At 33.3% G+C, this 14,047-nt stretch overlaps 1 protein-coding gene and 1 long non-coding RNA gene across 2 annotated transcripts; one reads left to right on the top strand and one right to left on the bottom strand.

The window, feature by feature from the left end:
* Positions 1 to 564: 564 nt before the first annotated feature.
* Positions 565 to 4,653, top strand: LOC132757460 (glutamine synthetase 2 cytoplasmic-like). The gene is made up of 6 exons (XM_060748742.1): positions 565 to 796; positions 1,130 to 1,291; positions 2,666 to 2,812; positions 3,078 to 3,205; positions 3,635 to 3,834; positions 3,978 to 4,653. Exons 1-6 carry the CDS (start codon positions 613 to 615, stop codon positions 4,264 to 4,266), a joined length of 1,110 nt encoding a protein of 369 aa, XP_060604725.1. The 5' UTR covers positions 565 to 612; the 3' UTR covers positions 4,267 to 4,653.
* Positions 4,645 to 7,171, bottom strand: LOC132757461 (uncharacterized). The gene is made up of 2 exons (XR_009629458.1): positions 6,658 to 7,171; positions 4,645 to 5,181 (listed from the first exon to the last, which is right to left on the bottom strand). It is a non-coding gene; the product is annotated as an uncharacterized LOC132757461 (long non-coding RNA).
* Between the last annotated feature and the right edge of the window lie 6,876 nt (positions 7,172 to 14,047).

The raw sequence follows: 14,047 nt of genomic DNA, 5'->3' as shown, positions 1-14,047 counted from the left end.
TCTTAAGACTGCAATTTTTTACCCTTCCTGTCACCCTTCTAAGTAATAGTGATAATACATCGACCAGAATATGCTATTTATGTTTAATCTCTTACTGCATGAGCATTTTGTAAAAAATGGCTGTTTTCATTAAAAAGCATCCTGTTAAAAGTTCAAATTGCTATGAAACTGTAAAAAAAGACTTCAATACTGTTCATACTTGGCACAAATGTTGACTGGACCATATCCATTGTAACGTCTCAAATTTCATGTTACCATGGCAATGTGATACCATCTTACAATTGCCAAAAATCTTATTTTTCCATAAAAACTGATTTTAAAGTGTTTCAACTTCTCAATGGATTGAGATAGAGTCAAAGACTTTTCATCGTTAGTTAAGGTCGACCTGAGGCCTTTTTTAGGTCAAAAATATTATTGGTGGGGTCTGCTGCCACCCCCTTCAAGCCCCCAAGCACAAGGGGTAAATCCCTTAAGTAATGGGTATATTAACATTAAACATGTACGCAAGCGATCTAATACCCCACTGTAAATAAGTGTATTTCATAGTTTTTTGGGACTCTCTGAAGTATACTATGGTTTTTTTCATGACTATTTTCAGAATTATTGTGAACCATGTCTACATCTGCAGCATTACGTGGCTTCTCGGCATCAACAGATAAAAATGTACTCAAACATTACATGTCACTGGAACAGCCTGATGACAGGGTTATGTGCGAGTATCTCTGGGTGGACGGTACAGGAGAGGGAATTAGAAGCAAATGTCGAACTCTAGAATATGAACCACAAAAACCAGAAGGTATACTGTACAATGTCATCAAAATGAAGAAAAAGAAAAACTTTCAGTTTTAAAAATATTTAAATATGAGCTTTTTTCACTTTTTTCTGAACTATTTTAATAACAAAATTTCTTTTTGTATGTATACTGTGAAAATCGTTCAAAAACGTATTAGAACATTTTAGAAATTTTTAAAGGTGGTTACTAAGGTACAGAATGTTCTCTTATGTATAATGTAGACTGTAAGTGTTTATATAGATATACACATTGAATGATGAATGGTGTAATACCATATGACATTATAATACTATACCATAAATATGCATGTTTTTTTTATTTTATTTTTTTGAACAGATTGTCCAGTATGGAATTATGACGGATCGAGTACATACCAAGCGGAGGGATCGAACTCGGACATGTATATATACCCTCGTGCAATCTTCAGAGACCCATTTAGACGAGGCAAAAACAAGCTCGTGCTGTGTGAAGTGTTCAAGTACAACAATGAACCTGCAGGTACTCTATTTTAACTCGAAATACCTTTCTTCAGTGTAACCAGTCTTAACATTTTCAATACATTTTTGGTCGGGTTGCACTGGTGCAAACCCGGGTTATAGTATGGTGAATGTTGGGCGGCGGGCGGGCGGGGAAAAAACTTTCGTAACAGTTTTCTCAGCAACTACTAATCATAGCCTTTTGATATTTGGTATACAGCATCAACACATGGTCCCATACTGTGGGATTCGATTTCAGGTCTGTCGCTCATCTACTTCCTGTTTGCCGACTTAGTTAAATTTTCTACATTAATGGTCAGTAGTAGAAAATTTTCGTAACAGTTTTCTCAGCAACTACTTATCACAGCCTCTTGATATTTGGTATACAGCATCAACACATGGTCCCATACTGTGGGATTCGATTTCAGATCTGTCTCTCATCCACTTCCTGTTTGCCGACTTAGTTAAATTTTGACATAATTAATGATCAATAGATAGTAGGAAATTTTCTTAACAGTTTTCTCAACAACTTCTTACCACAGCCTCTTGATATGTGGTTCACAGCATTGACATGACTGTGGTCCCATATTGTGGGATTCCATTTCAGGTCTGATGCTCATTCTTTTCAGGTTTACCAACTAAGTTAAATTTTCAACATCAATGGTCAGACAGTGGTAGAAAATTTAAGTAACATCACAGCCTCATGATATTTTGTATACATATGCAACCCGGCATTTTCTGTCTTTGACCCATTTTTATTTCCATTTAATATAGGACAACATTAATACATTAAGAATATCACATGAATGTTATTATCATCTTGTTTAGAGCTCACAATGATGTAATTGAAATGAATACTTTTATTTGAAATGTTTACCTTTCGTAAAGTACGAATAGGATAATATAACAAAACTTGCGGAATTATTTTGTATTAAGAATATTCGTTTATCAGCACGTATATGATGTGATTGGATGACGCGAGCAAAGCAATGTGTTGTATAAGGAAATATCGATTTGAATGTACATATAATACTTGTTTTGCTTGTTTGCCTATTTTTCCCATCAGATCACTATTATATGATAAATTATAATTGGCGTGTTATATGACCCAGTATTAACGTCTGATACAGATTGGATCGTTTATATAAAGCATGGCCTTTTAACGCTTTAAAAGTGGTAATAAAAATTATGGTACTGCATTACTTTCTTTGGGCCAAACAAAATAAGATCATTAATTTTTGTAAAAATATAAACCTTTATATCATACAGCTTTGCCGCATGTTTTCTTTTTCAAATGTTGCACAACTTGGTGTGCATGTTTCATAACTAAATACATGTACACTGCATGCGTTGTCATTCGTTATGATGATTTGAAAGCTTGTCTTTCTATTTATAGAAACCAACAAAAGACTTACATGCGCAAAAGTCATGGAAGCGGCAAAGGACTCAAAACCTTGGTTTGGCATTGAACAAGAGTATACACTTCTGGATTTTGACGGTTACCCATTTGGCTGGCCAAAGAATGGATATCCTGGACCTCAAGGTAACCCCTAAAAAGTCCCCTTTAACATAAGAACATGTGTACGTGTAGTATAATTATATAAAAGATATCTCTTCAACGTATCATTATTTTAGTTTTACATTTTACCATTACTGTTTTCAATACAACTCGAGTAAGGTACAAAGTATCATTTTATGTTGTATTTATATAGGTAATTGTCACTTTCTAGCATTTAACTACATAACTGATGTTTCTAAAATATACCAATGTTTTTCTTTTTGTTATCAATCGTTCTCTATTATTTCAGGACCTTACTATTGCGGCGTTGGTGCTAACAAAGTATACGGCCGTGACATTGTAGAAGCTCACTACAGAGCTTGTTTGTACGCAGGCGTCAAAGTAGCCGGTTGTAACGCTGAAGTTATGCCAGGACAGGTAATCACGTTTAAACACTTTTAGTACAGTACAGTAAGAGTTGCTTTCCTTGATTCTACTCAAATATACAATGTAGCATAACTAATAATGGCATATCAGCTAAAGTCAACTATAAATAAATATAAGATATTATAATTTTTGTAAGAATGATCATATGTTTAAATGGACACAAATGAGCGAATGATGCCCAACATAAACATCTTGGTTCTATTTTTGTACCCATGATCATTTATTCATATCAACAAGGAATTTGTGAACGGCCGTCATATTTCGCTGATACTCGTTTACAACAATGATCAAATGGTTAACAGAACGCATTTTAATCAAATGATTGATACGGATGGACAAATTAAATATATATAATATATAAGTAATGTATAATTTATATATACAAGTTCTTAATAAACATAAGAACTTTTCACATTCTAGTGGGAATTCCAAGTCGGTCCATGCGAAGGGATTGAAATGGGTGACCATTTATGGATTGGACGTTACCTGTTGCACAGAGTGGCGGAGGATTTCGGTGTAAATGCCACATTAGACCCGAAACCTATGGAAGGGGATTGGAACGGGGCTGGGGCCCATTGTAACTACAGCACGCTAGCAATGAGACAAGAAGGTGGTTTAAAGTGAGTGCTTCATAATACTAGTAAATGTTGTCTTGTTTATCTTGTATAAAACAAAATATATTTAAAAGGGTAAAGTGTTTTTTCGGGACAAATGACTTTGATTATTTGAACATTATAGTAATACGTTTTTGTTTCCATTTAAGGGTAATTGAAAAGGCAATTGAGAAACTATCCAAAAATCACGTAAGACATATTCGGGCCTATGACCCAAAAGAAGGGAAAGACAACGCTCGTCGACTGACGGGACTTCACGAGACTTCAAGTATCCATGACTTCTCGGCCGGAATCGCAAATCGTGGGGCTAGTATCCGGATCCCCCGACAGGTGGCAGCAGACGGGTACGGTTACTTGGAGGACCGCCGACCGTCTTCCAACTGTGATCCTTATACCGTCACTGAAGTAATTGTACAGACAACAGTTTTGGATAAGTGAACAAGACATTCTGAGATGACAAGTGAAAAATGTTGTAACAATTTTATCTAGCATAATAGAAAGATTTATATATCTATAAATGTCAGAATATTTGAATGGTTAGGGGTAAATGTTCATTTTTTCCCATTCATTATAGCAAGTAAACCAGGAACGTTCCCGCTCACTTGTCATTATAGTGTTTACCACTTTATACAATTCTCCATGATTTGAGCTGGAAATACTTTATAACATGTAACTATCCATGTTCATGTATTATATAGATACATTAATGTCATTTTCTTGACTTTGACATTTAATTATCAAAATATTTTTGATATGTTTATATATATGTTTACTTTAATGGGGGTGAGTCATTGTTATTTTCATATAAACTTGGAATTATTTACATATATACTTTGTTTTGCATTACAGAAATATACAATTTATACACCACTAGTACACCTATACTTACTTATATAATACATTTGAACTCTTATCGTACTGGTGCCAGTAGATCGGTGTGACCAGTGCAGACCAAGATCAACCGACACACCTGTTCTCTGTGAACATGGTCTGAACTGTTCGCTATTAGGTCAATTCATGATTAGAACTTTTTCCGAAAATTATGAATAGTTTTGAGACGATTGATTTAAGGACAAGTCTTTTAAGATATTTAGCTTAATGTTTGAACTTCAGGAAGAACTTGAAATATCCGCTTAAACTTTATGTTTTATAACATCATCAACGTTGTTTACATATCTAACAAACAATCTAGTATTGAACCATCGGTTGAAGTTTAGTTTTTTTATATATCAATATTACATTACTGAGTGCGTAATATTTTGGAATTGATCCCTCTTTCCTATGGAAAAGTACTAATAAAATAATACACGTGGAAACTTGTGCTTTTACCTTTCTTCCTTTAAAAGTTTAAAACTAGAAATGTGTCCATAGGACACGGGTGCCCCACCGCGTCACTGTTCTGTCAATCTTATGACTCTAGGTCAAATATTTTTTGAAAACTAAAAATTTTACTAAGTAAAGGGCAAGAACTTTACAAATACTGAATAAATCCACAAGCAAACCCTAAGGTGCATAAGTACACATGCTGACCAACATTCTTGTAAACTTTCAGGCCTACAAGTGAAATACTTTTTGAGCCATGCATAAACAAGTTGAAAATTGCAAATGTTTACTACTGTAAGTCAAGGGCAATAACTCTAACAAAACTGAAAAAAATCCACATGCAAAGTCCCAGGTGCATAGCTTTACAGTGATGTGAATCATTATTCCTGTATTTTAGTGATGTTGATCATTATTCCTGTAAAGTTGGTTGATTCTAACTCAAGCACTCAAGGAACAAATAATAACATAATGAAACAGTTTTTACTAAGTCAAGGGAAATAACTCTACAAATACTGGTTTTATCCACAAGCGAAACCCCAGGTGCAAAACTTAATATGCTGAGCAACTTTCCCGTAAGGTTTAATGACTCTATGTTAAATCCTTTTTGAGTTACATGCGACACAAGTTGAAAATTGCAAAAAATTTCTAGATCAAGGGCAATAACTCTAAAAATACTAAAAATATCCAGACGAAAATACCCAGGTGCACAACAACACATGCTGATCAACATTACTGTAAAGTTTCATGACTCTATGTCAAATCCTTTTAAGTTACATGCGACACACGTTGAAAATTGCAAAATTTTACTAAGTCAAGGGCAATAGCTCTAAAAATACTAAAAATTATCCAGACGAAAAAACCCAGGTGCACAACTACACATGCTGATCAACATTCCTGTAAAGTTTCATGACTCTATGTCAAATCCTTTTTAAGTTACATGCGACACAAGTTGAAAATTGCAAAATTTTACTAAGTCAAGGGCAATAGCTCTAAAAATCCTAAAAATTATCCAGACGAAAATACCCAGGTGCACAACAACACAATCTGATCAACATTCCTGTAAAGTTTCATGACTCTAGGTCAAATCCTTTTTAAGTTACATGCGACACAAGTTGAAAATTGCAAAATTTTACTAAGTCAAGGGCAATAACTCTAAAAGTACTAAAAATATCCAGACGAAAATACCCAGGTGCACAACTACACATGCTGATCAACATTCCTGTAAAATTTCATGACTCTAGGTCAAATGCTTTTTGAGTTACATGCGACACAAGTTGAAAATTGCAAACTTTTACTAAGTCAAGGGCAATAACTCTAAAAATACTAAAAATATCCAGAAGAAAATACCCAGGTGCACAACTACACATGCTGATCAACATTCCTGTAAAGTTTCATGACTCTAGGTCAAATACTTTTTGAGTTACGTGCGACACAAAAGTGAACGGACGGACGTAAGGACGGACAGACAAGGGTAAATCTAAATGCCCGCCACTAAAGTGGGGGCACAAAAATAAAATAATTAAGCTTTAAATAACCGTCACTGTTATTTGAATGCCACCAATGAAATAAAATAATAGTTCGAAGCAAAAAAATATATTTCAATTAAATCTGATAAACTATTATTCAACACGTTAAGTTACAATACATGAATATTAATGTACTGCATACTTACAAAAACGTGTGTAATTAACCGGCATTTAAGATAAATGATTAATTGTTTAATTAACCCGACATGTAACAAAACATTGTTGATTAATTGTATAAAGTCAGATTATGGTAAAAACTTCATCAGCGTGATCTTGTCTCTTTTCAGTTCTAATGTGGTTTTATTTTATAATATGCATAAATTATGAATCTAATTATACATGTATATACATGTACATTAGTGCAGTTTAATTAATCGGCTGTTTTAAATTCCTCGCAAATAACTTGCAACGTGAAAACAACTTGTGAACCATTGAAAACGGTGTTTCAGCAGTCGAGATATCAGTATCGGGAAGATATAAAGATTATTGTTTTAAAATATTCGTGAATTACATATTTTAAAGTTATGATGTACTGTTTTTCTAAACAAGTCGGAAGATAAGATATCACAAATTCACAATAACATTACTTATATCCGAAGTTTAAGGGCCGAGAAGATGCGATTGACGAACAATGACCTTGACCTACATACAATCTAAATAACAGCTGTTGTGTTTTCAAATAATAATACGCACATGCTTTTTTTATTTGTCTTACTCTTTTGTCATTTGACTGTCTTAATTAAAGCAGTTATTTTTTTAATTTTATTTCATTTATTTATTTTTTTTGTTTACTTTGACCTCTGAGGGTTTGCGCGTGTTGTTTTCAAGATATTTATGCCGGCTCGCCACGGCGAGCCGGTATTACGTTAGGATTTTACTTAGAAACAACCTAAAACTCCGAATCCATCCAAAAATTTTATCGAAGCTTGGCTTCTAGCTTTCTACAAAATCTATCTGTCTGGGCTGGAATCCAAAATAATTAAGCCAATCAAATTTGATCTTACATAGCGTCAAAAAACCTTCAATTTTCACGCCATTTTTAAAAAGGAACAAGTATTGCTTTGAGCGCAAAGATGATAAAATATTTGTTTTCATGAATTCTTTTCAATAAATCATATTTACACTGACTTTTGATTTAGCGATTTCACCTGTTTTCTCTGTAGTAAGTTAAATAATTAACAATTAATTGGTTAATTAACATAAGTGTACATCTGGTTCTGTGCATATTTTCTTTTTCTTTTTTTTTCCGGTAAGTTTATCCTTTCCGGTATTTTGTGTATGTATTTACTGGGCAATCGCAACTACTCGGCCCTTTCCGTCAGTCTTCGGATAAGGACAATATTGTAGATAATGGCCGAGGCAGTTCCGAATGTTTACTGGGATATACTATTCTCCGGTCCGGTCGCTTCCGGTCTCTCCCGGTCTATTTTGACCGGGATTTACGAGACTTGAGAACTTGTACAAACCAAATGATTATGCCCCATGAATCTAAATTCGCCCACACCCTAGTCAAAATATATTGACGTGCCAAAGCTTGATTCTGAGATATTTTCGTTCTGGGGCAGAATCTCGCTTTAAATTTTTGTAGAGGCGAGATATTGCCCAAACACGAAAATAGTCGCGCAGTACAATTAGTTGGACTACCCACACCTAAGAGAGTTCTTCAGTAATATATTCCTGTATAGGACTTGTGTCTGTCACTCATTCCAATACTAAATAACATATTACAACTTAACTTTGTATAAAGAGACATCTTTATGAATTCTACCTATCTAACAATTTTTGGTCAAGGTCAACAGGCCATATAGTAAATGTGCATAGACATAGGGACTTCATTCTATCTGTTTACATGCATCTTCACATATACTCATATTCCCCTCTGTTAAACTGAGAGAACTGGCTTCCGTAACTTTATATGTCACTTTTATTTTGATGTTCGCTGAAGTCTCTTCAGGTACAGAACTGTCATTTTTACATTTAAACACACCCCTGGAATAAAATTACGAAGCGAGTCGCTACTAGCTTTTTTAAAAGCTAACCTTGTATATAAATAAGTTGTTAAATAGATGTTGTTGTGAACAGTTTATGGAAAATTGTTCCTCAGTTGGCTTACACGCAAAGACTATTTAATCGTTTAATTTTTTACACATCTCAAACATTTATATTAATTATATCAACTATTGAAAAGATTGAGTCCACACTTTTTCTTTTATAAAACAAGTTAACAATTTTCTAACCGCATGGTAAACTGAAATAGATAATAAATTATGAAAGTTCAAGGTTAAAACTCTGCCAGTGTTTTTGTAGGAATAATCCTAAGTTTAGTCTTAAATTACACTTAAGATTTTTCTTGAAACGTAGTTTCATCCAAGTTTTGTACTAACGACAAAAAACAGGCCTAAGCTTTTTTTATGGAATGCTTCTCTACTACCTCTGACCTAGAAATAACACACAACTTACGCAATGCCTAGTTATTGGCGACGCCGGTGAGTGGCGTCGTCTCTTATGGAATGCTTTTTATTTTGGCCTATGGAAGGAGCTGTTATTATTAGCAGTTAATGTCATGTTGTGTTAATTAGTTTTATTTTGATTCGTAAAAATCAAGTAAACAAATATGTTGTTATATTTGTATTTAATAACTTTATGTAAAAAGCATGTGCATTGTGATATTATTTTCACGAAATTGCATGCTCAGTTTAACAGCTTGTCCCTTAGTTACTAAAACCCGGATTTCGAATATCGTTGTGGTCTACATTGATGCCGTATCCCTTCATTCATTTATATATTTTCAAAATTTTCCTACAAGAAGAAAGTGCACCTGCAAATGAATATTAGGATAGGTAATGAACTGTTGTAAACGAATATCCTATTGATTTTATCCATATTACGTTTATCTGTTGCACAGAATGTTTGTTTTTACAAAGTGTACCAGTATCCGGATGTTGAAACCTATCCGATTTTCTGCAATTACTGCTGTCACATGTCCATCTATTTTTTATGAATACTTTACCATTAATTTGCATGGCTTAATAAAACTGAGCCTGCAACATTTCATAATTTTGCTGTTTAGGGTGTTCTTTTTGGGTTTTAGGTTTTCTATATTTTAAGGGGAAGTAACTCATGTTTACTAAATTATTTGTTCTTTTCTGTCTATCTTAGGTATTACTTACTATTTTTGTTGTATAAAATTTACCAGTTGTAAGGTTATAAAAAGCATGTTAATGTTAGGATTTCATATTTATTTAATTATTAATGTTATGTGCATACATGTATATCTTAGTATATTGATATGATGAGACTTATAATATTTCTGAATTTAAAGAGTTACAGTTATGTCATTATCATTAAAGGGATGAGACTTTCATTTAAAGTTATAAATGATAATACATGTATTGATTGAAAATGTCCTTAAACTTGGATCAAGCAATATAATTAGTAAAGTCTCAAAAAATCATATTCTGAATAGTTATTCTAATTTTTTTCTAACATGTGCATAGTTTGAAAAGGACAGCTTCTGTCTTATCTATTTGTTATGGAGGGACACCAGTCTCAACCTCCAGGTCTCCTGAGTCAACCCGACAACAGACTTTTCATAAAGTAGATTGTTACTTGCCCTTGAATAAATTTGTGCACTAAATTTTATAGTGGATTATTAGTGCCATATGAAAACCAACAAAGTACAAAAAGTAAGCGGGCACCAGATGAAAACATGAAAATACAATCTACCACAATATGGTTCGTTTGTTGCATTTTCATGTTTTCGACCGGTGCCCTTGGTGCAAAATACAAGTCAGGCTTCATAAAATTTCTTATCATAGAAAAAAGGTTAGTTTTTTATCTGTACAAAAAATAGATATTGTACATGTTTTAGCACAGTTATGTTCACTTTCAAATTGACCTGTTATAATAATGGCACAACCAATAACTGTCCAAGCCCTTTTTAGTAAAAATGATTATACAATAATATATAAATTGTTATTTTAATTAAGACTATGAGTATGTAAGGTTTTTTTTTCTTATTTATTAATTAAGAATTAATTATCTGTTAATTTAACAAATCTAAAAGTATCTGTCATGGTTTAGAACTGTTCACTATTTAGGGGAGAAAATGTGTAAGCGGCCAGATAGCTTAATCGCTACAGCTGCGGTACATTATTCTGTGGGTCACAGGTTCGAGTTCTGGTCAAGCTGAACGTTTTACTTATCCTGTGACTGCATATAAGCATGAGTTCAATTCACTATGCTCTGTAAACATAAGAAATTCAAGGACACAAATCAATATAGTTGGGAAATATGTTGTGGTTTAGAACTGTTTCATTATTAAAGAGAAAATGTGTAGCCTGTCGGATAGCTCAGTTGGTCTTCTAAAAAACATGGGTTCGAGTCATGGTCAGGCAGTTTCGGTCAAGGTTTAGAAGTGGTTTTTCAACTGACACATGTTTGATTCATTTAACAGATTGCATTAAATTTGAAATGGACAAAGGCAGTATTGCATGATACTTTGAGATCTACAATAGGCATTTGATACAGTTGATCACACTATACTGCACATGAAGAAGTTCTTTTTCTTCTTCTTCATGAAACTTCAAGCATCTGCCATATGTAATGACATTCTTACATGGTTTAAGTCTTATCTCTGATAGACAGCAGCTGGTGGTTGTGGCTGGTACTCATTCTACTACTGCTCTGAGTACCTATGGTGTCCCCCTGATGTTCATTTTAGGTCCTCTTTTATGTCTTATATATGTCAATGACATGTCTGCAACCCTAAGCAATAAGCTTTTATTATATGCACAGGCACGAGTATCAGACTTAGGAAGAAAAAAACTGTGTTCATAAAAAACAAAAACAAAATGTAAATAATGACCCCCTTTAAAAATATACTATTAACTTAAAGTATATTTTTAAAGGGGGTCATTATTTACATTTTTTTTTTTTGACACTTTTAAGATGAACACAGGTTTTTTATCAATCTGGTCATATTTTTTCTTCCCAGGTCTGATACTCGTAGCTGTGATTATATGTTGATGACTCAGGTAACCTTGTATCTTGTAAAATAAATCTAAGGAAATTCTTTCTTATAGCACGAGTCTTATAAGATTGGTTAATTGACTATAAATTGTCTTTGCATCTTGGCAAGACAGAGTCTATTCTTTTTGGTTTAAGTTTCAACTTAAACTGGGCCTAGCCTCCAGGTAACATGTTATGGTACTGCTATAAAGTACACATCTTTTGTTAGCAAACCTGGATCAAATTCTTTTGGCGTCGCCCTTTGATGCTTTGCATCAAAGCTTTTCTTGTTTTCCCTTGACATACTTAAACAGAAAGGAACGTTCACGCGAGATATTTTAAAGACACAGGAAATACACAGGAAATACCGTCCCTATCACTGTACCTGCTGTACTGCCTTGTAAAGCATGCAGATTATCCAGTGTGCTCATTGGTTACAGGAACGTTTTTAGCTCGACTTTTCGAAGAATAGTTACATTGTACTCACACACGCTTTGGTTAATGTGGTATTTCAAAAACTGCCGCCGAAGTGATAAGGTATATAATGGGCAAGGATTCCACAACTCTGATTTGCCTTTATACAGAGTGATTCCCCTTTTCTATCAGTCCCGCATTGAGAATAGTCGAGCGCATTGCCTTACGACCAGCTTTTTGTTTTTAAGGGCTATGAAATTAGCCTTGAAATACTCAGAATTTGAAGTACAATGTATATTGATGTGTGAACAAAACAGGCAGAACAAACTTAAGTCTAACTTAATAATGTGTAAACACGTGAAACATGTACTATCTTTACTTACAGAGGCACTGCGATATCCTCTACAAACGATGTTTGTGCAATATTTTCATACATTTTTAGCTGGACATTTTTATTAGTCATAGCGGCGTTGCCGTTGCCATGGCCGCCTTGATTATATCTTTTAAAATTACTCGTGTATTGATTTCAAACTTTGCCACAATATATCCCTTGGGACAAGACCTTCAAGTAAACCAGACTAAATTTGACCTTCAGTCAAAGATGGAATTGACCTTTATGTTGAAATGTCTAAATTGTGCTTGAATTTTGCTATTAGTGTTGAATGGATTGTTTCCAAACTTAAACATCAATCTTATACGATAATTTTGTCGATACATAAAGTTTACCAGACAGACCTTGACCTTTACTCATAAATAAACTTTACCTTGAAAGTCGAATTATTGATTATTTTTGCTGTACTTTCGTTATTAATTAGTTATTTTGTTATTAAAATGAGTATATTTTTTTATCATATTACAAAATTTTTAAGGATAAGACTTCATTGTATATTAAACTCAAATTCATCTTGGCTTATTTATGACATTGACCTTGAAGGTTAAATTATTGAAGTTTGACTTATTTTTGCTATAACTGACTGTAACTTGGTAATTAATGAATAGTTTATCTGAATACTTGAACATAACAACCTTTTGGACAAGTTCTAATAAAAAGGTTGAACGACCTTGACTTTGGGCTTTTAATTATCTTGACCCTCAAGGTCAAATTATTGAATTTTTGTTAAAATGTTAAATTGTTATTTTTTGTCATTTTTGTAAGGATTTAATTTTTACTTAGACAAAACAAGACTTGCTACCATACATAATGCATGATTTGGATGTGACCTTGACTTTTAATTGACCTTGGCCATTAAGGTCAAACTAACAAAATTCGCTAGTTTTTTTTTTGTAACGTGTAATAACTTTATTATTTATATATGGATTCACTTCATATTTAGACACATCATCTTCTAGGTCAGGACCTGTATGTATATCAAACTCCAATTGACCTTGACTAATGCACATTGTATGACTTTGGTCTTGAAGGTAAAATTATAGATTTTCACTGTTTATGGTTATAATTGGCTGTAACTTGGATTATCGTCATACTTTGCAAAACAACCTTTTAAAAGGTTGAACTGACCTTGACCTTGTGCTTAAAATGACATTGACCGTCAAGGTCAAATAATTGAATTTTGGTTATGTTGTCATAATTTTGTTATTAATGTACGTATTTGATTTTTATACGCGAACAGACCAAACAAACATGTTGAATAATTTAGATATGACCTTGACCCTTACATTTCCTTGACTGTCAAATGGTTGTATTTTGCTTGTATGTTCTTAACTTTCTCTTTTATTTATGGGAATGATTCATACTTGGACAAAACAAGAAATGTGACTAGACTGACTTATTAAATTTTTTAAAAAAATCAATACCTTTTTAATTTTCTTTTTTATTTAAAGATTTGTTTAAACCTGTAGTTTATTTGCTAAAAAAGTTGAGCGTTGCTTCCGTCTAGGGATGGCTCTTGTAAAATCCAGTTTGAGCAAGTCAAGGTGAACAAAAC

Source organism: Ruditapes philippinarum, unplaced genomic scaffold (genome assembly GCF_026571515.1).
Source record: "Ruditapes philippinarum isolate M1 unplaced genomic scaffold, ASM2657151v2 ctg697_1_1_1_1, whole genome shotgun sequence".
Taxonomy (NCBI): Eukaryota; Metazoa; Mollusca; class Bivalvia; order Venerida; family Veneridae; genus Ruditapes; species Ruditapes philippinarum.
The sequence above is the reverse complement of the archived record's forward strand: the minus strand, read 5'-3'. Positions and strand labels throughout refer to the sequence as shown.